At 41.9% G+C, this 24,048-nt stretch overlaps 1 protein-coding gene across 2 annotated transcripts in view; it reads right to left on the minus strand.

Moving 5' to 3' along the window:
* The window catches only part of LOC119977114 (cytoplasmic dynein 2 heavy chain 1), a 734,352-nt gene that overhangs the window by 485,906 nt on the left and 224,398 nt on the right, over positions 1–24,048 (minus strand). For both annotated transcript variants that reach the window (XM_038817726.1, XM_038817724.1), the window contains exons 43-48: positions 13,040–13,286; positions 10,389–10,540; positions 7,411–7,555; positions 5,610–5,712; positions 3,479–3,646; positions 2,095–2,225 (exon numbers count right to left, since the gene is read on the minus strand). In XM_038817726.1, the coding sequence (XP_038673654.1) occupies positions 2,095–2,225; positions 3,479–3,646; positions 5,610–5,712; positions 7,411–7,555; positions 10,389–10,540; positions 13,040–13,286 (946 nt within the window). The remainder of the gene's footprint in view (positions 1–2,094; positions 2,226–3,478; positions 3,647–5,609; positions 5,713–7,410; positions 7,556–10,388; positions 10,541–13,039; positions 13,287–24,048) is intronic.

The raw sequence follows: 24,048 nt of genomic DNA on the forward strand, positions 1-24,048 counted from the left end.
CCTCTGCAGACTTCCAGTATCCTCTGCACTTTTCGCTTTACCACTCATCTTAGTGTCATCTGCAAACTTGGACACATTGCCCTTGGTCCCCAACTCCAAATCATCTATGTAAATTGTGAACAATTGTGGGCCCAACACGGATCCCTGAGAGACACCACTAGCTACTGATTGCCAACCAGAGAAACACCCATTAATCCCCGCTCTTTGCTTTCTATTAATTAACCAATCCTCTATCCATGCTACTACTTTACCCTTAATGCCATGCATCTTTATCTTATGCAGCGACCTTTTGTGTGGCACCTTGTCAAAAGCTTTCTGGAAATCCAGATATACCACATCCATTGGCTCCCCGTTATCTACTGCACTGGTAATGTCCTCAAAAAATTGCACTAAATTAGTTAGGCACGACCTACCCTTTATGAACATGGCATAACTTCTATCTAAATTCTTCCCATCTGCTTTATTACAGGTCAAACCTGAGCACAACTGGTGTGACCGGGCACAACCTGTTGGAGTGATGCCAGAGCTCAAGACCCTAGCCGAATTTGAAGAATGAGGAATGACGCCCTCTGTCACTTTGTGTACTTTATTTCACCCCAGTTCAACTGAAATTGCCTGAGCCAGTAACACCCTGGTAGGCTAGGCCCATGCCCTTTTGCTATCAGGAGCCGTACTTTTGTTCCTTAGCTGTTATATTATATAACACTTCAAGCAATAGTATTGTCTTGCCAGTGTACATCCAAAGGATGATTCCTGCCTGAGTAAGCGGCGGTGCCTGCTTAGAGCCCCAAATCTTCCTGAAGGTCGCATGATGCAAAGGCTCCATATTGGTTTTCTGTCCATCGACATCAACTGTCACATAAATAGGGTCTGCACGCTCCTCACTCATAATAAATATGTCATAATTGGGCTCCTTTCTCTGGTCTGAGCTTTCCAAGCGATGCACCGTCGACTGAGGCTTCTTTGCATTTGCAATTCCCTGCTCAACCTTCGACTTTCTCTTAACACCCTGGCACTTCTTTGCAAATCCCCTTCTTGTTGCACTGGTGACAAACAGCATCCATGAAGTTACAATGATTCGCATAGTTTTACCCTCCACATCTAAAACACTCCATTGTCTTCACCTTTTTACTTGCAGCTTCTTTTTCTACTTCATGCAGTGTACCTGCCTGCGCACTGCCATTGGCCTTCTGAATTGTTTTTGCATTATTTGCAACCATTTCAATGTGCAAAGAAATCTCTAGAGCTTTTTCAAAGTAAGTGTGGCTTCTCCAAGCAAACATTGCTGAATGCAGTCCTCGTTAATGTCACAAACTAGTCCATACCAAAGCACGTCTTACAAAACTGTCCCAAACTCGCAATGTTCAGAGAGCTGGTACAACTCAAAGTTAGCTGCAGACTGCCCCGTCTTCGGAAAATGACTGTGGAATTTTAAACGTTGTACAATTACGGAGGGCTAAGGATGCTGATTCTGAACGAGCGTAACTAAATCCGCAAATAAAATGTTCCCTGGTTTCCGGGGCATAGCTAAATTTCTCACTAGTCTTCAGTCCACATATTCAGGAGAATAGAGCACTTTCTGCCGGCGTCTGCAATCGCATTTGCCAAGAAAAAATGTTTCAACCTTTCCACATATTCAGTCCAGTTCTTGTTCTCTTCCACAAACTCACTGATCAACCCAAACATAGCCATGGTGCTGCTAACTTTCTTCCGTCAGTAAACTTAGCAAACTTGGTATTGAACGTACTGAAACTCAATTTTTTTATTCTCGTCGCGAAACAGATGTGTCAGCTTGATCACAAAAGGGTAGTCGAAACATGTTGCTAATAAAGTTAATAAATAAAGTTAATTTTCTTTAATATATAAAAATAGCAAAGTTTAGAATATAGTATGGACTCTCAAATGGGAGCAGCCAGCTAAACGTCAAAATAACAGCAACAGAATACTAAAAGAACTAATGACAATTTAATACGAATACACACAGGACACAACTAATGACGGCACAGAACTTAATGATGACATCAGCAATGGATTATAACAAGAAGATGCATAATAATAACACACTATAACAGGTGCATTTGGAGAAAATAGTACCTTTTGGATAACTTCTTTCAAATCAGAAGAACTTAACTTTCCCAACATCTTTCCATATGGAGGTAAAGGTTGATCAGGAGCAGTCACAGATCCAGCTTCATGTCTAGCTCCCCAAGTTACATAAAACAAATCTGCAAGAAGAAATAATTTGGATTTTCAGTTCAAACAAGCTTTGAAAAAAAAATTACAAAAGTATTTTGCTTACAGATTAGACACGAAGCAAATGCACTGAAAAATGACTGTTTTTCCCAAACCTTTTTTGGGAAACAGTCACACATAAAAAGGTCCATAAGTTTAAACAGAGCCTTCCACTATGATGCAAAAAATGTTATCTTTATTATACAATATATACAACTATTTGTTCCTGTTGAAGTTAGAATTGAGATGACAGCTCAAAGCCACTGAATTTCTGTCCTCAGTTTATAATGTCCAAGGTGGGGTTACATTTATAATCAAACATCCTGTAGTAATAGTTATTATGCATAAATATTCAAATGTATATTCCAGTTAGTAAGAACGTAAAATGTTATCCTCTAAATTTGAGTTTATTAAAGTCGGATCTATCGATGGTGGGTGGGGAAGAGGAGCGATCGAGGTCAGAGTTGGGAGGGGAAGGGAGCATCCAGTGTCGGATCAGGTTGAGCTGGGCCGGGGGGATTGCTTGGCTGGGTGGAAGATGTGGGGGTCTCCTGGGGTGTCTGGGTTGGGGGTAGAGTGGGAGATCCCTTGGTGGGGGGAGGAGGGTCGTAGGTGTACAGGGTGTCCCGTGTGGGACTTGGTCTGGGTTGATTAAATAGTTACTCTGGAGATAGAAGTGATTTTTATCCTTCTAGCTCTTTCAGAGTAACTGTCAGGATAAAACTGGCAGAACCATCCAAATTTCGCGATTGAAATTGCTTTGTCGGATGGTCTCAGTCCAATCCAATTGTCCAGAGGAAGTTAGCCCTTCTGGACAATTACTGGGTAAATCCTTACGTGGAAATTTCCTCTTCCGAGTAGAATTTCCCAGCGCATCATTAGGGTACTCCCAAAATGCAACAATGGGGAACCAGGAAGTTATGGGCCAATATTTTGGTTCACAACAAAACAAAATAAAGTGAATCTTGCAAATGAAATATCCAACAATAACCCCCATTTATTCAGTTTAGTGTGGATGAGGAAGATGAATATTAAAAATAGAACCTTACAGGATGCAATACAATATAAAGGGTAAACATTGTTCAGTAGACTTATCTACTAAATAATATTATGCAAAATCCTTGGCCCTGAAATTACACTGTTGGTTAGTAGTAGACAAATGGTGCATTTGCCCCAAATTCTTCTCTTCAGTATTTTAATACCTATAATCTAGCTGGAAAATTAAAGAATTGCAAAATAAAGTTACCTGTCATATTATCCAGTAAATCTGAGCCCCAGTCACCTCGGAAGACTGATATTAAAATGTTGTCAAATGCAAGTAGGTTTTTGGATCCCACGATACGGTCACGAAATAAGCGATGAGCCTCATAAGCAACAACTTCAAGAACATGATTCACTGATTGCTGTGACACACCTATAAACATTATTTAACCTTAAGTTGAAGTATTAATGTAACACATTTATAAAGCATGAATGTTCAATTTCAAATACAATTGTTAACAGAAATACAACAAGGTTCAAACTATAGGCTGGGATTTAGATTTTGAGAAAGTAGACAATGCGGGGGGGGGTACGGGGGTGGATTTTATGGTCCTCCAGCATATTTGAATGCAGAGGGAATGTAAAACAGGGGGCATGGAAGGGGGCATGTAAAATAAAATGGGTGTCCAACCCACTGCCTTACCGTATCACCCCAGCTGTCATTGAACAGGTAAGGTTTCAGCCAGCCCACTCACCCTTAGACCCATTGAGACCCTTAAGTTGCAGATTAAAGAATACTTAAGGGCCTCTTTTCGCCTCTGCCACCATCATATGGTGGGCAGCGGAAGTCGGAAGTAAAATATCTGGCCCACTACTTTCCCAACTCTGGGTAAACAGTGGGAAGGAAGAAGGGCATTGGCACTTCTGAGGGATCCTAAGCGCATCATCCGGGGTACGTCCAATCAGCAATTTTCCAAACGCTACTGAGACAATGAATCTCGAAAAATGTAATCATTTCTACAGTCAGGCAACCGTAGATTAGGAAATTCAGTCAAAGAAATGCAACATATGAGCTTTCTTGAAAAATCTCCAGATTTATTTCTCATGTCTAGTTGGGATGAACTTTCTTTGTATTCACTGATCTGTATAATTAACTGGTTTGCTAGTTTGCCTCCGACAGCATTAAAGGTCATCCACATATTGTGAGTTGTGCCACATGTAGGTCAAACCAGATAGGTGGCAGACTTGTTCACAGTGTTGTCACGATTGTTGGTCAGAATTTTACATCTACTTTACACACTGTAAACTGGTACATCAGGTGGCACAATGGCGTAGTGGTCAGCACTGCTGCCTCACAGCGCCAGGAACCTGGGTTCAATTCTGGTCTTGGCTGATTGTCTGTGTGGAGTCTGCACGCACTCCTAGTGTCTGTTGGTTTTCTCAGGGTGCTCCAATTTCCTCCCACAAGCCAAAGATGTGAAGGTTGGGTGGATTCGCCATGATCAATGTGCGGGACTATGAGGATAGGCCGAATGAGCATGCTTCTTCAGAGGGTCAGTACAGACTCAATGGGCTGAATGGTCTCCTTCTGCACCATGGGGATTCTATCAATAATTCAAAATTTATTTTGCTATCAATTTTCATCAGCACAGCTTGTTATGGATCAAGGAAATTTCTTAAAATGCTCTTACAGTAAAACATTTCTCTTTCACTATTGTCTGTAGTAAGCTAAATTTCTGATGTCCAAGTTTGTACTTGAATGCCTCAACCTTACCCTACAACCTGAACTTGAACTTGATATTTTCACCCAGTGTGATAAATCTATTCAGTGAAGTTTGAACTTGTACAGTTTCCAAAGCTGCATCAGGGACATTAAAGCTAGTATGCTTATCTCAGTCCCTAGCTGAATTTTTTATCCAAAATTATCGTTCAATTATCATGCATCTTGTTGGTTGTTGTGAAACGTTACAAAATGCATTTAAAATCTAAGGCAGTGAGAGGGGTACTGAGACAGGGTGCTGAATTCTCTGCCGTCGGGATTCTCTATTTTGCTGGCAGCCGGGGGTTTCCCAACGGCGTGGGGTTGCCCCACAATGGGAAACCCCATTGACCTTTCGGCGAAACAGAGAATCCCGACGGCAGGCGGGATAGAGAACCCGCCCAAAGTATCTGTTTCTTGGCTAAAAAAAAGGTTTATGGATTGAGCGTGTTTCCTCATCCTCACTTTGAAAATGCATTTAAAGTAAGAAGCAGACAGAAATGTCTCTGGTTATCCTTGATTGTTCGGTGTTTTGTTGGTAATTAGAAGTATAAATATATTAATTGCACTGTGAAGTACAGATGGAAAGAAAAGAAAGAGCAAAAAGGGCATGAATTTTAGATAATGAGAATCTTACCTTCCTCAAGATCATATCGGAACAATCCAAGTACCCACTGAGTAAGAATACAAGGTGTAAATAGATAATGACTATTGTCATCCACTTTAAATTTTGTTCGAACCTACAAAGAACAGGAATCAGTTCATTAACCAAATGTTAGAAAGTTTTCTTAAAAACTACTGGAAGGTAATGTTGTGAGATTTTTCAAGGTTTTTTGCCATCATGCTGAAGACCTCAAGAAGGAGAGTGTCTGTGTTAATAGTTTCCAACAGTCTTAATCAGAACAAAGGCATTGGGAGAACAAGGGAGTGGGGGACTCAATTACTAGGGGTCACGAGTTCAAGGTGAGAGGAGAAAAGTTTAAGGGAGATATGCGTGGAAAGTTCTTTATGCAGAGGGTGGTGGGTGACTGGAACACATTGCCGGCGGAGGTGGTAGAGGCTGGCATGATAGCATCATTTAAGATGTATCTAGACAGATACATGAATGGGCAGGGAGCAGAGGGATACACATCCTTAGAAAATAGGTGACAGTTTTAGATAGAGGATCTGGATCGGCGCAGGCTTGGAGGGCCTGTTCTTGTGCTGTAATATTTCTTTGTGTTCTTTTCTTTATTAAGCAGTCGCCAATGTGATGGTCAACCGCAGAACTACCATATTATTTTCAAAATGTTCTTTCAAATATTATACAGAGAAATAACACATTTTAAAAACAAGGAAGACCAGCGATATGGCAGGGTTCTCAGCCTAGAAAAAATCAAGTTCTCCTTGAGGATCAACTCAGGAGTTCGCCCAGAGATGGCAACCATTCATCAACTTCTTCAAAGAAAATTGAGCTCATCAGTAAGGGGAGGGGGGGGGAAGAAAATAGGAGGCATGGCGGTGTATACTGGTAGTTAGGTAATAGGGCGCGAGCAGTTGGGGACATTATTTTTTTTTAGGTTTTTGTTTTACATGTGTCAGCCCACGCGGCTGTTTAAGAAAGGTTAATGTGTTAAACTGTGAAAATTACAAATGCTTCAATAAAATATTTTCTAAAATAAAAACCAAGGAAGATGCACGTTCTCGCTCTTACCTGCAGCGATAGGTTGCATGCAGCTACTTCAGTGCTGGAGGACTTCCCGATGGCCCTCCAGCTTCAAGAACCCACCCATCATCCCTAATTGGAAATTCAGCATGCCCTCTGGCCACTAATTTACAAGTTCACGGCGAATCACTGCTGGATTTGTTCCCCCAACAGAGTGTGGAGTCAGTATCCCATTCACTCCCATGTCGGAATCCTAATCCAAAACCCCAAATCTTTCCTTACTTGGTTATACGTAATCCTTTTGGGGCAAATCATATCATTGTTCAAAAGAAGTGATTTCAGAAGCAGGAACAGAATTGGAACATGGCCTGGTGGGATAGGTCGCCGCCCAGTCTTCTGTAACACCACCACCATCCACCGCCACCCATTTGCCCAAAAGTCATTTCAGGAAACCATCATAATTTAAAAGAAAATTCACGGGGTCAGCACGGCTGCGCAGTGGTTGGCACTGCTGTCTCACGGCAAAGAGGTCCCAGGTTCGATCCCTGGGTCACTGTCCGTGTGGAGTTTGCACATTCTCCCCATGTCTGCGTGGGTCTCATCCCCACAAACCAAAAGATGTGTCGAGTAGGTGGATTGGCCAGGCTGAATTGCCCCTTAATTGGAAAAAAAAATAATTGGATACTCTAAATTTATTTATTTTTTAATTTAAAAGAAAATCCTCCATAATAATATGAAAACAGCACATAACATCCAGTATTAAGTCAGAAATATCAACTTCAATGGAGCATACCTGTTCATAGACTTGTACCAGGGAACCAGCCAGCTGGTGTATTCTTGCGGGACATGTCCAGGTCGGGTGGCCCTTTAGATTCCTATGCAACACAGGCTGTAGATATGCACTGTAGATCGCCTGCAGTTGCTCTCTATCAGGGTAGCTGAAATCAAATAAATACTTGCATTTCCTGAACTGTGACAAGAGACATAGTGGTTACAACACTTTGTTTCATTTTCCATTAAAAAATCTGCAGGGCCTATTTTAATCACCTACCTTCCCCCACCTCCCGACATCCAGGAGGAATAATGAAAACAGGGACTTATTTGCACCTCTGGCTGCTCGCATCTTCCCAAACAGTCACAATTTTAGCTTCCCTGTTTGTGGCTGCATGTCAGGCACCCAAACAAGGCAGATGGAATCATAATTAAAAGGTCAAAGTCCGACCAAACCAACACCATACCTGTTCCCGTTTAACTTTTTTCAAGTTGCCTCGAGCCAGCCTCACAGGATTGCTATAGAAAAGTTCTCAAAGCAGCTTAAAAGGGGTACTCAGCTGCAGCTCACTGGATCAGATGATCCTTTCTCATTGAGATTGCAGTGGTGCTTCCAGCATCAAAATCTAAATTTCTGCTGTCTTCTAAACCTTTAGTCAGGTTTCTCTACCTCTTAAGGGAGCTATTTGTGTGTCTTTCTTTGAAGACTCGGATGATCAGCAGCCACTTCAACAGCCACCACCTGGGCCTTGGAAAATACAACAGGCAATGGGACTGGACATGGGAGGTCATACCCAGCTCACCGAGACTATAAACCACAATACTTAAACCATTCTTATAAAAGTCACAAATGATATTCTATGCAAATGTGACATGGTAAGTCTTCCTCCACACCATATTCAATCTGTCTATAGTCTTCAACGAAGTTGACCACACCAAGCTCCTCCAATGCTCCTCCTCGGCTGTGCAGCAGGATATATCTGCACTTGCCGGATTCCATTCCTGACAATAAAGTTGTACCTAGAGTGTAAGGATGTTGCTATGTGAACCTGATTACGCTTGTATATTCTCTTTACTTTTTTTGTTATCATGGCTGTTATAACTTTTGTATCTATTTGGTCCAATCTACTTAACCTCTCCTCATAAGAAAATCCCTCCATATCCAGGATCAATCCAGTGAACCTTTTCTGGACTGCCTCCAGTTCCAGTATATCTTTCTTTAGATAATGGGACCAAACTGCTCATGGTACTCTAGGTGTGGTCTAACTGGTATCTTGCAGATATAGTTTTAGCAATACTTTTTTATTTTTATACTCCATTTCCTTTGAAATAAAGGCCAACATTCCATTTGCCTTCCTTATTGCCTGCTGCACTTGCCCGTTAACTCTTTGTGATTTATACATGAGGACCCCAATCCCTCTGTGCTGCAGCTTTCTGAAGACTTTCTCAATTTAAATAATATTCAGCTCCTTTATTCTTCCTTCCAAATTGAAGAACTTCACATTTTCTTCATCATCACATTCCATCTGTCAAGTTTTTGCCCACTCATGTCTCTCCTGTGGACACCAGTCCTAGTGTAAGAGGTTGAGGTTGCAAGACAGCAAAGGTTTCCTTTCAGAGCTTCTGCACTATACAATTAGGTCCAAGGGGGTCAACAACTGCATTTATTTAGTGCTTTTAACATAGTGTCATGTGAGAGTACCTTTAAGAAATGGGTATTTTTATAGAATAACTGTAGTGGATGTACCTTTAAGAAATGGGTTTCATTACTGCAGTGATGTCAGTGGGTGGAGCTGGGCTGTCTGTCAGCTTTTAGTTTCACTTTGAGAAAAGCTTGAGTGTGTCTGTGTTTTTTTGGTTTTGTTTCAGTGTTGGAGCTGCAGTCTGCCACAGAATGTGTAATGTTGTTCTCTCTACCATGTAGACTATCTCTTGATCATTTGGTGAATTCAGAGTTATAACTGTTCTCAGTAGTGAATTTAAACCTGATGTGCTGTTGTAAAATGTTTTTTTAAGTCATATGGATGTTAAAAGGAAAGTAAGGATTACTTAGTTTCGTATTCTTTGTATTTGAATTAATGGTGCTAAGATGTTCACTGTATGTTTTAAAAAGATTAACTTGAATTCATAGAATAAACATTGTTTTGCTTTAAAAAATACTTTTCATTTCTGTTGTACCAAACCCGTAGAGTGGGCTGTGTGCTCCCCATACCACAATCTATTAAAAGTTGTGGGTCAGGTGAACTCCATGATACACTTTGGAGTTCTCTAAACCCTGGCCCATAACAATAGCAAAATATCCCAAGATTCGGCACTGGAGCATTATGGAATAGAATTTGACACCGAGCATCAAAAAGTGTCATCATGACTGATGATCAAAAGCAAATGTTTTAAGGAGGATCCTAAAATAAGAGAAAAATAGAGGGACAAAAAATGTTAGGGAGGGAATTCCAGAGTGGAGGGCATCTCAAAACATGGCGGTGGATGATAGGGAAATTAAAATTGGGATGTCCAAGAAGCTAAAATTGAATGAGTGCAGATATCTCAAATGTGTGTACGGGTCTCAGACATCCTAAAGGCACTATACAAATGCAAGTTGTTGCTGGCCTTCTTGTTGCCACCCTAACTGTGTATAAGATTGGTCCAAAGTACCCTGACAGAGCATCGTGTTTAAATTAATAGCAAAGTGGAAATTAGTGACATGACTAACAAGTTACATCAGTCACTGTGGAATACACTAATCTGAGGAGCAAAAAAGTTACAAATAATAATGCATAGTAAAGAAAGAAGCCATTTAACAGTACTTACAGTGCTGAAAAACATCACACATCATTGTATTTTTTGAAAGTAACGTGCTCAAGGTTTCAAAATATAATTTTTAATGTAATTGCTTTACTATAACTCTATTGTTTTAATATTAATGCATAACTGTAATTTAATGAAAAATAGGTTATATTTACTTATGTCACTAAAGAATAAATAGCCATTTATGCTACTTACTTTATTGTACAGATCCTCACAATAGATGTAAATCTTGTTGTTAGGGTGTGCCGTCCCATAGCACCACCTACTGACATTGAAGCCACGATCTGAATATTTTCTAATCCAACCCACTCCAAATTTTCATCATAAAAACCATGGTACGTCAGTGCCTTAGGAATTTTTTTTCAAACATAGAGGAGTTATAAATATATACAGCATTTGTACCAGGTTTTCAGCTACAAACAAGATAATTTAGTCAGGTTACCACCCCCCCCCCCCCCCCCCAACTGATGATATTGATATATGCTGATTAAATAATCAATATCACTTCAGAATAAATACTGAATTTCAGGTCTTTTTAATTACTGAAGACTCCAATCGTCTTTATGCTTCCAAATAAAAACAATGGTCTGCCAGCATAATATGGCAGGCACTTTCCAAATTACAAGTTTGCATCGGGCACCATGGCGGCGCAGTGGTTAGCACTGCTGCCTCACAGCACCAAGGTCCCAGGTTCAATTCTGGCTCTGGGTCACTGTCCGTGTGGAGTTTGCACATTCTCCCTATTTGCGTGGGTTTCACTCCCACAACCCAAAGATGTGCAGGGTAGGTGGATTGCCCATGCTCAATTGCCCCTTAATTGGAAGAAAGGAATTGGGTACTCTAAATGTATTTATTTTTAAATCACAAGTTTCCAAATTAAGTCATGAGAGGGGATACAGGATTGGATAACCATTTTGCCCATCCAAGGAGAAGTGAAAATCATAAGTTAGGTGTAACCTGGTTGCATTTCTATATCTCATAACAGCTGATTAACCATGTCATTGCTGAGCTCACAACAACCCTTATGGCAGACTGGTCAGAAAAGTAAAAGCCTACGGGATACAAGGGAATGCGGCACGTTGGGTTGAAAATTGGCTCAATGATAGGAAACAAAAGGGTAATAATTGACAGATATTTTTGCAAATAGGAAACAGTTTGCAATAGTGTTCCACATGGCTCAATGCAGGGTCCCTTGCTGTTTGTGGTATATATTAATGATTTGGGTTTAAAAATGGGAGGGATTCTATACTATTTTATGGATTATTGGGAAATTTGCAGATGATACAGAAATCGGCCATGTAGTTAATAATGAAAAGAATAGTTGTGGTTCCCCCGAATGATATCAATGGTTTGGTTAGTGGGAGTAAAATTGGCAAATGTAATTTAATCCAGAAAAATATGAGATGATACCTTTTAGGAGAGCAAACAAGGCAAGGGAATACAAAATAAACGTGAGGTTGTTGAGAGGGATAGAGGAAATGAGAGAACTTGGAATGCATATCCAGAGGTCCCAGAAGGTGGCAGGACAAGTAGATAAGATGCTAAGAAAGATAAATTGAATGCTTTCCTTTATTGAATGAGGTACAGTATACTAAAGCAGAGATATAATGCTGAAAATGTATAAAATGCCGGTTAGGCTACAGCTGGAATTTTGGTCACCACATTACAGGAACAACATAATTGCTCTGAAGAGAGTATAGAGGAGGTTTACAAGAATGTTGCCAGGGCTTGAAAATGATGACCATGAGGCAAATGAAGACTGGGCAAGCAGGGTTGTTTTCCTCAGAACAGAAGAGGCTGAGGGGTGACTTGTTTGAGGTGTACAAAATTACTAGGGGCCTAGACAGCGTAGATAGGAAAGACTTGTTTCCACGAGCGAGATCAATTCCCAGGGGGCACAGATTTATGGTGATTAGTAGAAGGATCAGGGGGGGAAAAGCTTTTTCACCCAGAGGGTGGTAGGTGCCTGGAATTTGTTGCCCCATTTGGTGGTTGAGGCACAAACCCTTAGCTCATTTAAAAGATACCTGGATCTGCACCTAAAGTACTGGAACCTGCAAGGCTATGGACCAGGTGCTGGAAGGTGGGATTAGAATGAATGGCTAGTTTTTTCAGTTGGTGCCAACACAATGGGCTGAATGGCCCATTCCTGTGCCATAATGTTTCTGTGGTTCTAGGGAGCCCTGAAAACTTTACCTATCCACTAATTAAAACATTGAAATAAACAAAATGTCAGTTTTCCATCCTCTAAAAAAATAAGCATGGGATATATAAGATGGTTTAAAGAGAGGGGACAACATAAATGAGTAAAGGTGACTGCTATAACCCTACAGGGTTGGAGCAATCAATGTCCCCATGAATCTCGCTGAATACGAGCTACCCCGCTAAGGGAGTGGGGAGCCCGAGGACATTCATGATTGAGCTCTATATAAAGCCGGCCAGGTATAGGACCGACAGAGCAGACCCGGCAGGGATCTGATGTATATTGTAAATATAAAGGCTTTGCAATAAACCAAATTTTCTTTTTGTCAACTCGATTCAGACACATTTGTGGCCTACAAAAGTGATAATGGCAAGAGGACGACTTGAAAAGAAAAACCTTTATTTGAAAGAATTCTACCAATTAAAATACCCACTGTTGCTCAGTATGATTCCATGCACGTCCTACACAGTTGTGATAATCTACTGTTTCAAAGGAAGCTGCAATAGGTTTATTTAAGCCCATAAATGGGAGTGAAAGCTGACATGGCAATATACTTAAACAATTTACTACAATGCGGAGCAAAATTAAATATAAAGCAACTAAAGCAAATACATATAATAAATAAATTTAATAATGTCCTAACCTGCTGTAGAAATGCAATAACACTGCTGGTTCCCCATTTGTCTGGTCTAGGTAGGTTAATATCTTTCAAATACAATACCAGATGTTCACAATCCCTTGGCCTGTATACACGACCAGTGTTAGAACTTATAACCATGCATGTCTGGCTCAATTTTTGAAGAATATGTCGAGGAGAGGTCTGTGCACTGCAGTGAACTGTTGCAATTTGAGTGGATCTGAGCTGAGAGAATGCGTAACGAAGAAGCATCCTGAAAATAAAAATGAATCATTAAAATAGAAGGCTTTCTACATAAATTAACATTTCACCAATTGAATTTTCCTTCTATGGGAATAAAGGAACAATTTTAACTTATTGGATTTTCCGCAACAAAACAACTGAATTATAAATCTCGTAATTAAGGCAATGAATAGACAAACGGGAAGGGTTTTTTCCATTTCCACATATGAAGCTATGGAACCATGTCCGGTGGTGGTGGCAACACTGCGGATCTGGGGACAGTGGAGGAGATACAAGAGAGTGGAGAGAGCGTCGGTCTGGACCCCGATATGCAACAATCACAGTTTGTCCCGGGTAGGATGGATGGTGGGTTCCAGGGCTGGCAGAGGGCAGGCATCAGAAGGATGGGAGATCTGTTCATAGACGGAAGCTTTCCCAGTTTGAAGACGCTAGAGGACAAATTTAATCTTCTGCCAGGAAATGCCTTTAAATATCTGCAAGTACGAGCCTGAAAAAACAGGTTGTGACCTCTCCAACGCTGCTGCCACTGAGGATACAGGACAGGGTGGCACCTGGGTAGGGGAGGAGAGGGTGTCGGATATCTACCAGGAACTACAGGAGGCGGAGGAGAAACCCGGTGGAGGAGCTCAAGGGCAAGTGGGAGGAGGAGTTAGGTGAGGAGTTGGAAGCGGGTCTGTCTATTTAATTGTTATTGTATATTCTCTTTTTGAACTTTGTTAATGTTCACTCTAGTTTGTTTTGTTATTATGGTTACTACTGTTTTATTATGAAAAATTCTGCAAAACCTGAATAAAAATACTTTAAAAAAAAAGAAGCTATGGAATCATAGAATTGTTACAGCACAGAAGGAGACCTTTCAGGCCATCAAAACTGTTAACTCTCTACAGGTGCATTATAGTCTGTTTGCTTTCCCCCACCATCTTCCCAGTAAATGTTTTCCCTTAAATTCCGTCTTGAAAATGACGGCGGAATTTGCCTCGTCGTTCCTTTCAGACAGTGTATTCCAGATCATAACCATTCACTGCATAAAAGGAGCCGCATGGTGGCGCACTGGTTAGCACTGCTGTCTCACGGCGCCAAGGACTCCGGTTCGATCCCGACCCCAGGTCACTATCCGTGTGGAGTTTTCACATTCTCCCCATGGTGTATGGGTCTCACCCCCACAGCCCATAGATGTGCACGTAGGTGGACTGGCCACACTAAATTCACTGCATAAAACCGTTGTTCCTCATGTTGCCTTTGATTTGTTTGCTAATCATTTTAAATCTTTGTTCTCTTCTTCACCACCCTTCTACCAACAGCAACAATTTCTTTCTACCTACTCAGGATTTTCAATGTCTCCATCAAATCTCTCTATCTTCTATAAGTGGAACAAAACCAGCTTCTCCAAACTATCCACATAACGGTAATTGCTTATTCTGGAATTATTCATGTAAATCTTTTCTGTAAACTTTCACATCCTTCCTAAAATGTAGTGCCCAAAATTGGACTGAATATTTCAGCTGAGGCCAAACTAGTATTTTAGAAAGGTTAATCATAATTTCCTTCTTTCTGTACTCTATACTTTTATTTATAAAGCCCAAATTGTCCTTATTACTTTTATTTATAAAGCCCAAATTGTCCTTCAAATCACATTCTCAAACTGCCCTGCTACCTTCAATAATTTGTGCACACATGCCCTTAGATCTCTCTGTTCCTGATTCCCTTTAGAATTGTGCCCTTTAGTTTATAATGCCAATCTGTGTTCTTCCGGACAAAATTCATCATTTTGCACCTGCCTGCATTAAATTTTATCTACCATGCATCTGCCCATTTTACCAGCCCATGACTTATTGAACATTATCACAATGCCCCTTACAATTCACAATGCTTTCAGGTTTTGTATCATCTGTTACTTTTCAAATTGTGCCCTGCATAACCAAAGTCTAAGTTATTAATGAAAATCAAGAAAAGCAGTGGGCTGAGTACCATCCAGTGGGAAGCCCCATTGCATAAAATTCTCCAGTTGGAAGAACTACCATTCACCACTACTCGGTTTCCTCTCACTCAGTCAGCTTTGCCTCCTTGCTGTCACTTCCCCTCTGACCACAGGGATTTCAATTTTGCAAGCAAGTCTGTTCTGGCCCACTTTATTGAATCTGTTTGAAAATCCATTTCCACCTCATCAACCATCTCTGTTACTTCATCAGAAAACTAAAATTAAGGCAGTTAAGCATGATTTTCCCTGAAAAAACCCATGCTGGCTTTCTTCAATTAATCCAAGTTGCTCTTAATTTTCTCCCAAATTATTGTTTGTAAAAGCTTTCCCAACACCAAGGTTAAACTGGCTGGCCTGTGGTTGCTGGATTTATTCTAACATCCTTTTCTTGAAATGGGTCTAACATTTTTAATCTTCCAGTCGCCTGGCAGTTTAAGGAAGATTGGCAACTTATGATAAATGCAACTGCAATTTCCACTTATGTGCTTCAGTATTGTGGTGTATTTAAAATATAAACTTGCAGGCCACGAAGGTACAAACAAACAAGAGCTTTATTGGAAAGATGTTTACTCTGCCAGTTGTTAGGATAGATTGCCCATTTGCCCGCACAATCGGCCAATGATATCATCAATATGTCACATGATCTGTGACAGGTGTCAAACCTTTGCACAAGCCGAACACATGTCCACCTTCTCCTCAATTATGTTATTGAGCCCTGGCCGCCAAAAATAGCATCTGGCTATCTCCTTCATCCTTACTCTCCTATAATAACTATTAGGCAGTTGGCTTAGGATACATTCCCTTAACAATGGCGGAATGGTGACCTTCATTCCCGAGAAGGGACAATTAGGCTGTACGGATAGTTTGAGTCCTTGAGTAACATATGGCTTCAATTCCGGGTTTACTCCTGCAGTCTTGCCACAAAGTACCATCTCCATGACTTCTAGCAGTAGTGAATTATTTCTGGTATTCTTCTTAACTTGTCCTGTGGTTACAGGAGTGCTATCAACTTCTTAGAAATAGAAAATATTATAACTCAAATATTCATTCACAACTTTTTCGGTAGAAGTAATCGAGAGAATCTACCTGCTTTTCCATTTAGATTTGCTTGATGATATTTTTATCATGTATGTATGTGCTGACAAAAGCAATGCCCATCTCCTCATCTGGCTCGCTGTTAATAATAATAATCTTTATTGTCACAAGTAGGCTTTCATTAACACTGAAATGAAGTTACTGCGAAAAGCCCCCAGTCACCACATTCCGGCGCCTATTCGGGTACACAGTGAGAATTCAGAATGTTCAATTCACCTAACAGCACATCTTTCGTGACTTGTGAGAGGAAACTGGAGCACCCGGAGGAAACCCACACAGACACAGGGAGTACATGCAAACGCTGCATAGCCAGTGACCCAAGCCAGGAATCGAACCTGGGACCCTGGCACTGTGAAACAACAGTGCTAACCAATGTGCTACGTGTTAGAGATAGAATACCAGTGTGCGGCCCAGGTATCGTTGTCAGTGGTTAGTAAAGACAACTTTCTTCCATATATGTATTGGTAAAAACGTTTGACTCTGATAATGATGCCTAGAGCTTCTTTCTCAATCTATGCATAGTTCATTTCTGCTTTGTTCAAGGATATTGATGCAAATGCTGTTGGCTTTTCTTCACCATTGGACATTATGTGAGGAACCACTGCTCTCTCCTGATAAGCTGATGCATTGCAAGCCAATTGCAAGGGGATCTTTGGATCAAAATTTGTCAGGACTTCTGACTTTTGTAGTGCCCTTGGGTGGGATTTTCCAGCCATACCCACTGCCGGGATTGTCTGGACCCACCGAAAATCAATGGACTTTTGGCTGGGCCCCATAATCTCCTGTGGAGGGTGCTACCATGACAAAGACAGAAACTTTGGCTCTTGGCTTTAGAAAGTCATTTTGAGGTCAGCAAAACTAGGAATGTGGTTAATACACCACAACTAAAATAGAGATGTCTCCATCAAATCTCTCTGCTATTTTAATGCAAATATTAGTCAATTATTAAAAATTAGCTAATGCCTCTGTCAAAGAGAGAATATGACTGGCATGTTTATCATTCGTCCAAAAACACAATTTGATGGCACAGAAGTCAGGCTTTAAATTGTCTTTTCTACACACAATGCTAGAATGAGGACTCTGCCAAAACAAATCTACAGAACATGTCCTGAGTGCAATATAAATTTTCTCCAAGGGATACAGATTCTTTTCTCCTCAAATTATGCAACTCCACTTATTTATGCAAAAGGTCTTATGGCGCAGTGGTAGCGCCCCAACAACAACATATTTATGTTGAACTCCATATGCCGAATAGATGCATTATCTTCTAGCCTGTCCATGTAAAAGTCAACAAATGTGTTGTGTATCATCTTGCAAGAATTAAGCAAAATTGCAGCAAGATGGCTTAATTAAATAGTAGATCACTGTTCAAATTCGGAGCTTAATTTAGAGCTATTTTAAATGTGGCAATAGAACAAGAACAAACTGTATTCAGCTGCACTTCCAGATACTGGATAACTTCATGTTTAGGTGGTTTAAAGCAGCCCATTATTTTTGTGGATGTAGATATCACGTACTAATATGTCCCAACAAAACAAATATGCAGGAATAAAAGGCATTTGAAAGGAAACCTCTCGCACCAGAGAATAATTAGCATCCACAAAAGACCAATGTGTTGCCTGAAGATTTAGATAAAGCAATAATCACGGTGAAACAATATTTTCCGAAGTATGTTATTTGCCAGTACAAATGACACGGGCAGATTGTATTTCATGAGAAAATTAACAAGCGCAAAGGGAAATATTTGCACATGTTCAAAAGTTTCAGGGGAACCCCCAATTCACAAGTTATTATTATTGAAGACAAAAAATAAGCTAAATTAGGTTGTTAATTTTCCAATTGGACTCTAAGTCAGTGACAAACAACTAAAATAGGCGAAATGAAAACAGTCAGCATTAGTGGTGACTAGCAAGCTTCAGATTTATGAATTACAGAGGCTCCTGTACCAGCTATGACATAAAACCCTCCCGATTAACTTTCATCTGCCAAGTATCAATTTTGTCCTTTCAAGAGACGCATTTTTAAAAACTACAAATTTCACAACGCTAAGTAAAATGAGAGGGCCTCAGGATATAATTCCTTTTTAAAATGACATGTTTCCAAAAAGGAGCCAAGCTCAGAGGGTGGATTGGAAATTGGCCAGCAAAATGTAGCACCAATTCTTTGACTAGTGCTTCCTTTGGACATGGCTTTCACTGAGACTGTGGGATCAGTGAATTTAAATTTCCAACCACCCAGCGGTGGAAATTCCAAAATACTAGTGAGACCAGTGAAAACATATCAATATGCAGTATGGGTACTTAAAAATTAAAGCATTTGTGCATTCTTTTCCTTTTAAATGCATGGAGGTAATAAATACATAATAAAGAAAATAGTTGGGGTGGGGAGATGAACTAATGGCAGAAAGAAAAAGCAACAAAAAAAGACTGGCTTTGAGATGAGCGTCCCATGCCGCAACTCCACAGAATAAGCTTAACTATTCCATGAGCCAGATGTTGCCAATTGGCAGCTGGATTCAAATTGTGGTTTGAGAACTCCAAAGTATTAGACTTGGTTGCAAAATATTTTAGTTAATCTTCTAAAATAGCCTAATTTCAATCTTGAATCACTTACAAGGTGAACAGCTTACCCCACACTTAGGACATAATTCTAAGCCGAAGGATGTGGTAAGGTGGAACAAGCATGTAAAACCTTGTTTTCAACAACTTTATTTTTTAGTGCATGCCCAATTTAAAAGGAATGCAGCAGCTATTATTGTGTGAGCCATCTTGTAATACTAGGACAGGGAGAAGCAAGGAGTAGAAAAGGTAAAGGCGAAGTACCCATGACAAGGCAACCTCAAGATTCAGTGATGCTACACTTGAGATGCTGGAGGTGGTGCAAGGACAAGTTGATTTGTTCACGGAGATCGAAGGAGTGGTTCGCCCAGCTAACCAAGCAGGGCTTTCTGAAAGGGCAGAGCACGTGAACAACCAGAGTTATGAGAAGGGCCTGAATGCAGTTGCATAAGTGGTTCAAGGGCCTTCTTCATTCTGGCAAGGTGAGTACAACATGCACCCAGAACACAGGCCTCCAGGTCTTCAACCACCATAAGATAGATCAGCTGTGCAACCCGAGGGCTCATGCTGTTCCTGAACATGGAAGAAATATACATCCAGGATAGTTACAGAATGTATGCAAAGCTCAAATCCCGAGATATTGAGGAGCTGGCAATACTGATTAAACACAGAATGTCATTTAAAGGAGGATGGCATTGCATGAGGAAGTGGACAATGAAGAAATGGGAATACCAGTAAGAGAGGGTGAAAATATACTGAATTCTGTGGATGAAGGAGATGGAAAGTCTCATTCCCTACATGATAGCATGAGACAATCTCAGCTGCATTGAAAGCCTCAGCTCTGCAGAAGCAGGGGCGGCACAGTGATGCAGTGGTTAGCACTGCTGTCTCAAGCACCGAGGACCTAGGTACGATCCTGGCCCCGGGTCACTGTCCATATGGTGTTTGCAATTCTCCCCGTGTCTGCGTGGGTCTCACCCCCACAACCCAAAGGTGTGCAGGGTAGGTGGATTGGCCACGCTAAATTGCCCCTTAATTAGGAACAAAAAAATAATTGGGTACTCTTAAAAAAAAATTTTTAATTCTCTACAGAAGCATTTGCTGTCAATGGCAAGTTCTTATGATGTTCTTATGTCTCTTTTCTCCTTTTCCTATCCTTGTGTGCCATGAACAAGATAATCTCCCCCCTGAACCACCACCTTCAATGCCTCCAGAATGTGGCCGCCAATACCTCCCCATTTTGGTTCAACTCCATATAGTCCTTAATCACCAACTGCACCTTATCACAAAATCCTCTGTCCGCTAACAGCCCTGAGTAACCGAGCTAAGCAAAACCTCTAGCCAGCGCGGCGTGTGGACGGAGAATACTATCATCACGTACTCCACCCCCACCAACACCTCACGGCTCACCACAAATAATCTATTCTGGAGTAAACATTATTCACTTGCGAGAAGAAGGAGGACTTCTTCCCCCCTCCACTGGTTCTTAAATGTCCAGGGGTCCACCATATCCATCCTTTCCAGGAACCTTCCAAGCTCCTTTGTCATCTGCAGCTTTCCCACTGACCTGGGGCATGACCTGTCCATCCTCGGCTCCAGCACAAAATTAAAGTCTCCTCCCATAATAAATTGATGTGTGGCCAAGTCCGGAATTGCTCCCAGCAACGCCCTCACAAACCACACATCATGCCAAATCGGTGTGTATACATTCACCAGCACCACCGCTATCCCCTCCAACACCCCGCTCACCATCATGTATCTCCCACCCAGGTCCCTCACTTTCTTCGCACTCACAAACCCCATTTTTTACTCAGCCAAATGGCCACCCCCCCGCAACTTTGAGTCAAACCCCCGAGTGAAATACCTGGCCCACCCATCCCTTTCTCAGCCTGACCTGGTCCCTCATGTGGAGGTGCGTCTCCTGCAGAAAGACCATCGCCACCTTCAGACTCCTCAAGTGCGAAAAGATCCAAGATCTCTTCCCCGGCCCACTGAGCTCCTGCACATTCCATATTATAAGCCTTACCAGAGGCTTGTGCCTCCATTCCCCTCTACTGTCTGTCATCCTCCTTTACCGACTCTATCCCCTTTAATTTCACCCTGTACCAGGCCCATCCAAGATGGCCCCCTTCTATGCCCCAGACCTCGCTTCTTCTCCAACCCTGTCACGTCGCATCCCCCTCTGCCCCCACGACCATCTCTCGCGGCCATCTCCCCCACCTCACTTCCGTTAACCAGAATTACCTGCCAGCGTGGGAGCTCCTGCCCAAATGCTGCTCCTATCTAACCCCCCTCCCTCCACCCTCTCCTCCCTGATCTGTGTCAGTGCCTCTCAGTGAACCTCCTCCTCCCCCACCCAAACAAAGACACATCCAAAACCACAGGTCGCCTCCTCCAAAAAATAAGCACCAACACAGGTGGCACGAGGGTTCGGCGGGTAGTTGCCCCCTTACAAACTTATTGCCCCTGTAACAAGTAGTTGAACCAACGAAAACCCTCCATCAAGGAAGAAAAGAACCCCCCCACCCTCCAACCTCCTCACTGCTCATATCCTCCGAACTCCATTGTGCCAACTCCTCCATCTCCCATCAAAGTTCAGTTCTCCCCCAGTTTATGCTCTTTGATAAAGTCGATGGCTACCTCTGGGGTTTAAAAGTAATACTACTGGCCTTCGAAAGTCCCCACAGTTTCACCTGGAACAGCACCCCAAACCTAATCTGCCACCAATAAAGCACTGCCTTGGCCCTGTTGAACCCAGCACACCTTTTTGCCAGTTCCTCTCCAATGTCCTGGTATATTCGGACCTTGTTCCCCTCCCATTCACAGTTCTGTTTTTCCCTGGCCCACTGCAGGATCTTTTCCTTCTCCACAAACCTGTGGAGCCTTACGATCGCCGCCCACGGTGGCTTCCCCCCCTTAACTTCTGCCTTAGAGACGTATGCACTCTATCCACCTCTGGGGCCTTGTCCAGCACCCCCCCCCCCCCCTCAGCCAGCAGCCCAGCCAGCATCCTCAAGACATATCTCATGGCACTCGTGCCTTCCACTCATTCAGGAAGGCCGACGATATGCAGGTTTTGCCTTCTAGATGTCTTCTCCTGCTCTTCCACCTTTGCTCTTGATTTGCAAAGATCCCACAGGAGCCCCACCTCCGCCTCCAATGTCACCACTCGTTCACTGAGGTCCAACACCGCTCTCTCCATCTCCAGGATCTGCAACCCCTGTGCCTCCAAGCACTTCTTGACTTTCCATCATGCCTCTCGGGGTGGAAGTGCCTTTTCGATGGGCTTCGACCGGTCCTCCTGTATCTCCTTTCTTTGTTGATGAAACTCCTCTCTACTAAAAACCATCAGCTACTCCATCTAGAGATTTCCAAACTTCGCCGACCCTTCCCCCTCTGCCATCTTTCCAATTACTACTGCACCACAGGTCTCTTCTTGTGGGTAGCATGGTAGCATAGTGGTTAGCACTATAGCTTCACAGCGCCAGGGTACACAGTTCGATTCCCGGCTTGGGTCACTGTCTATACGGAGTCTGCACATTCTCCCTGCGTCTGCGTGGCTTTCCTCCGTGTGCTCCAGATTCCTCCCACAAGTCCCGAAAGACGTGCTGTTAGGTAATTCGGACTCTGAATTCTCCCACTGTGTACCAGAACAGGCGCGAGAATGTGGCGACTAGAGGCTTTTCACAGTAACTTCATTACAGTGTTAATGTAAGCCTACTTGTGACAAAAAGAATATTATTATTATTCCAGCACCATGGCCAGGTCTTTCACCTTCTTCTGCTGGGTCTGGAAACCAGCAGACATGCTACACCCAGGGGCAACTTCTCTTCCATACCTTCAACTGCAGTTTCCCGTCAAAGTTTCTCCCGTTTTCGGGTGAAAAGAGCTCAGTTCTAAGCTTTCAAACAGGAGCTGCCCTCTGTGCAACCACTCACTCCATGTTCATAACTGGAAGTCCACCTTCGAGGTAAGGATGGCAGACACTTCCACTTTCTGCATCTGCTATGGGCTAGGGTTTAGAGAACACCAAAGTGTATCATGGAGTTCACCTGACCCACAACTGTTTATAGATTTTGGTTATGAGGAGCATAAGGGCCTACCTTTCAGGTGTTATTCAACAAGGCCTTAAGCACTTTTAAACGAAACAAAGTTTATTCTACAAATTCAGTCAACATTTTATAAACACACACAATAAGCATTTTTATCAACTAGAAACATCCATCCCCCACACAGCCGCAGTTTTCTCTCTCTATATATATTGTCAGGTGAGAGTACCTTTAAGAAATGGGTGTTGAAGAAATGTACCTTTAGGAAATGCAGCTGCTCATGTTACAGGAGTGATGTCAGAGTGTGGGTGGAGCTGAGCTCTACATCTGCTTTTTAGTTTCAGTTTGAGAAAAAGCTTGGGCGGGTCTGAGTTTTTAAGTGAGCTGCATCTGAAGTCTGCCATCCAAAGACTATCTATGGATCTTTTGGTGAATTCAGAATTATAAATGATTTCAGTATTGAATGTAAACCCTGATGTGCTCCTGTTTGGAGGTTTGTTAAGTATTTTGGGTGTTAAAAGAACAGCATACAGATTACTTAGTGTTGTATTCTTTGAGGGGTGTATTTGAATTAATGGTTGCTAAGATATTCACTGTTTGTTTTAAAAAGGTTAACTTGAGTTCATAGAATTAACATTGCTTTGTTTTAAAAAATACTCGTCCATCTCTGCTGTACCATACCTGTAGAGTGAGCCATGTGCTCCCCATACAACAATATATTAAAAGTTGTGGGTCAGGAGAACTCCATGATACACTTTGGGATTCTCTAAACCCTGACCCATAACAATATATAACCCTCAATCACTTCCCTTTCAACTGTCTCAATTTGATAACAACATCTAAGACCAGAAAAACCCTTTTAACAAAACAGTAGGTTTGAATTATTTACAGAAAAAAGGTATCACTTTTAAATTATCAAGTGATCTGGATACCTTTAACATGCAGAGAGAGAGAAAGAGAGAGACGAGAAGCCTTCTTTTGTCCGAATCCAGCTTCCAACAGTGTAAAACTGAAAGTAAAACTCAGAGCCACAGCCAGCCTCAAGCTCAAAGCAACAGTAAAAACCAGAGCCACAGCCCACTCCAATTACAC

The sequence above is a fragment of the Scyliorhinus canicula genome, chromosome 14 (assembly GCF_902713615.1).
Source record: "Scyliorhinus canicula chromosome 14, sScyCan1.1, whole genome shotgun sequence".
In the NCBI taxonomy this organism is placed as follows: Eukaryota; Metazoa; Chordata; class Chondrichthyes; order Carcharhiniformes; family Scyliorhinidae; genus Scyliorhinus; species Scyliorhinus canicula.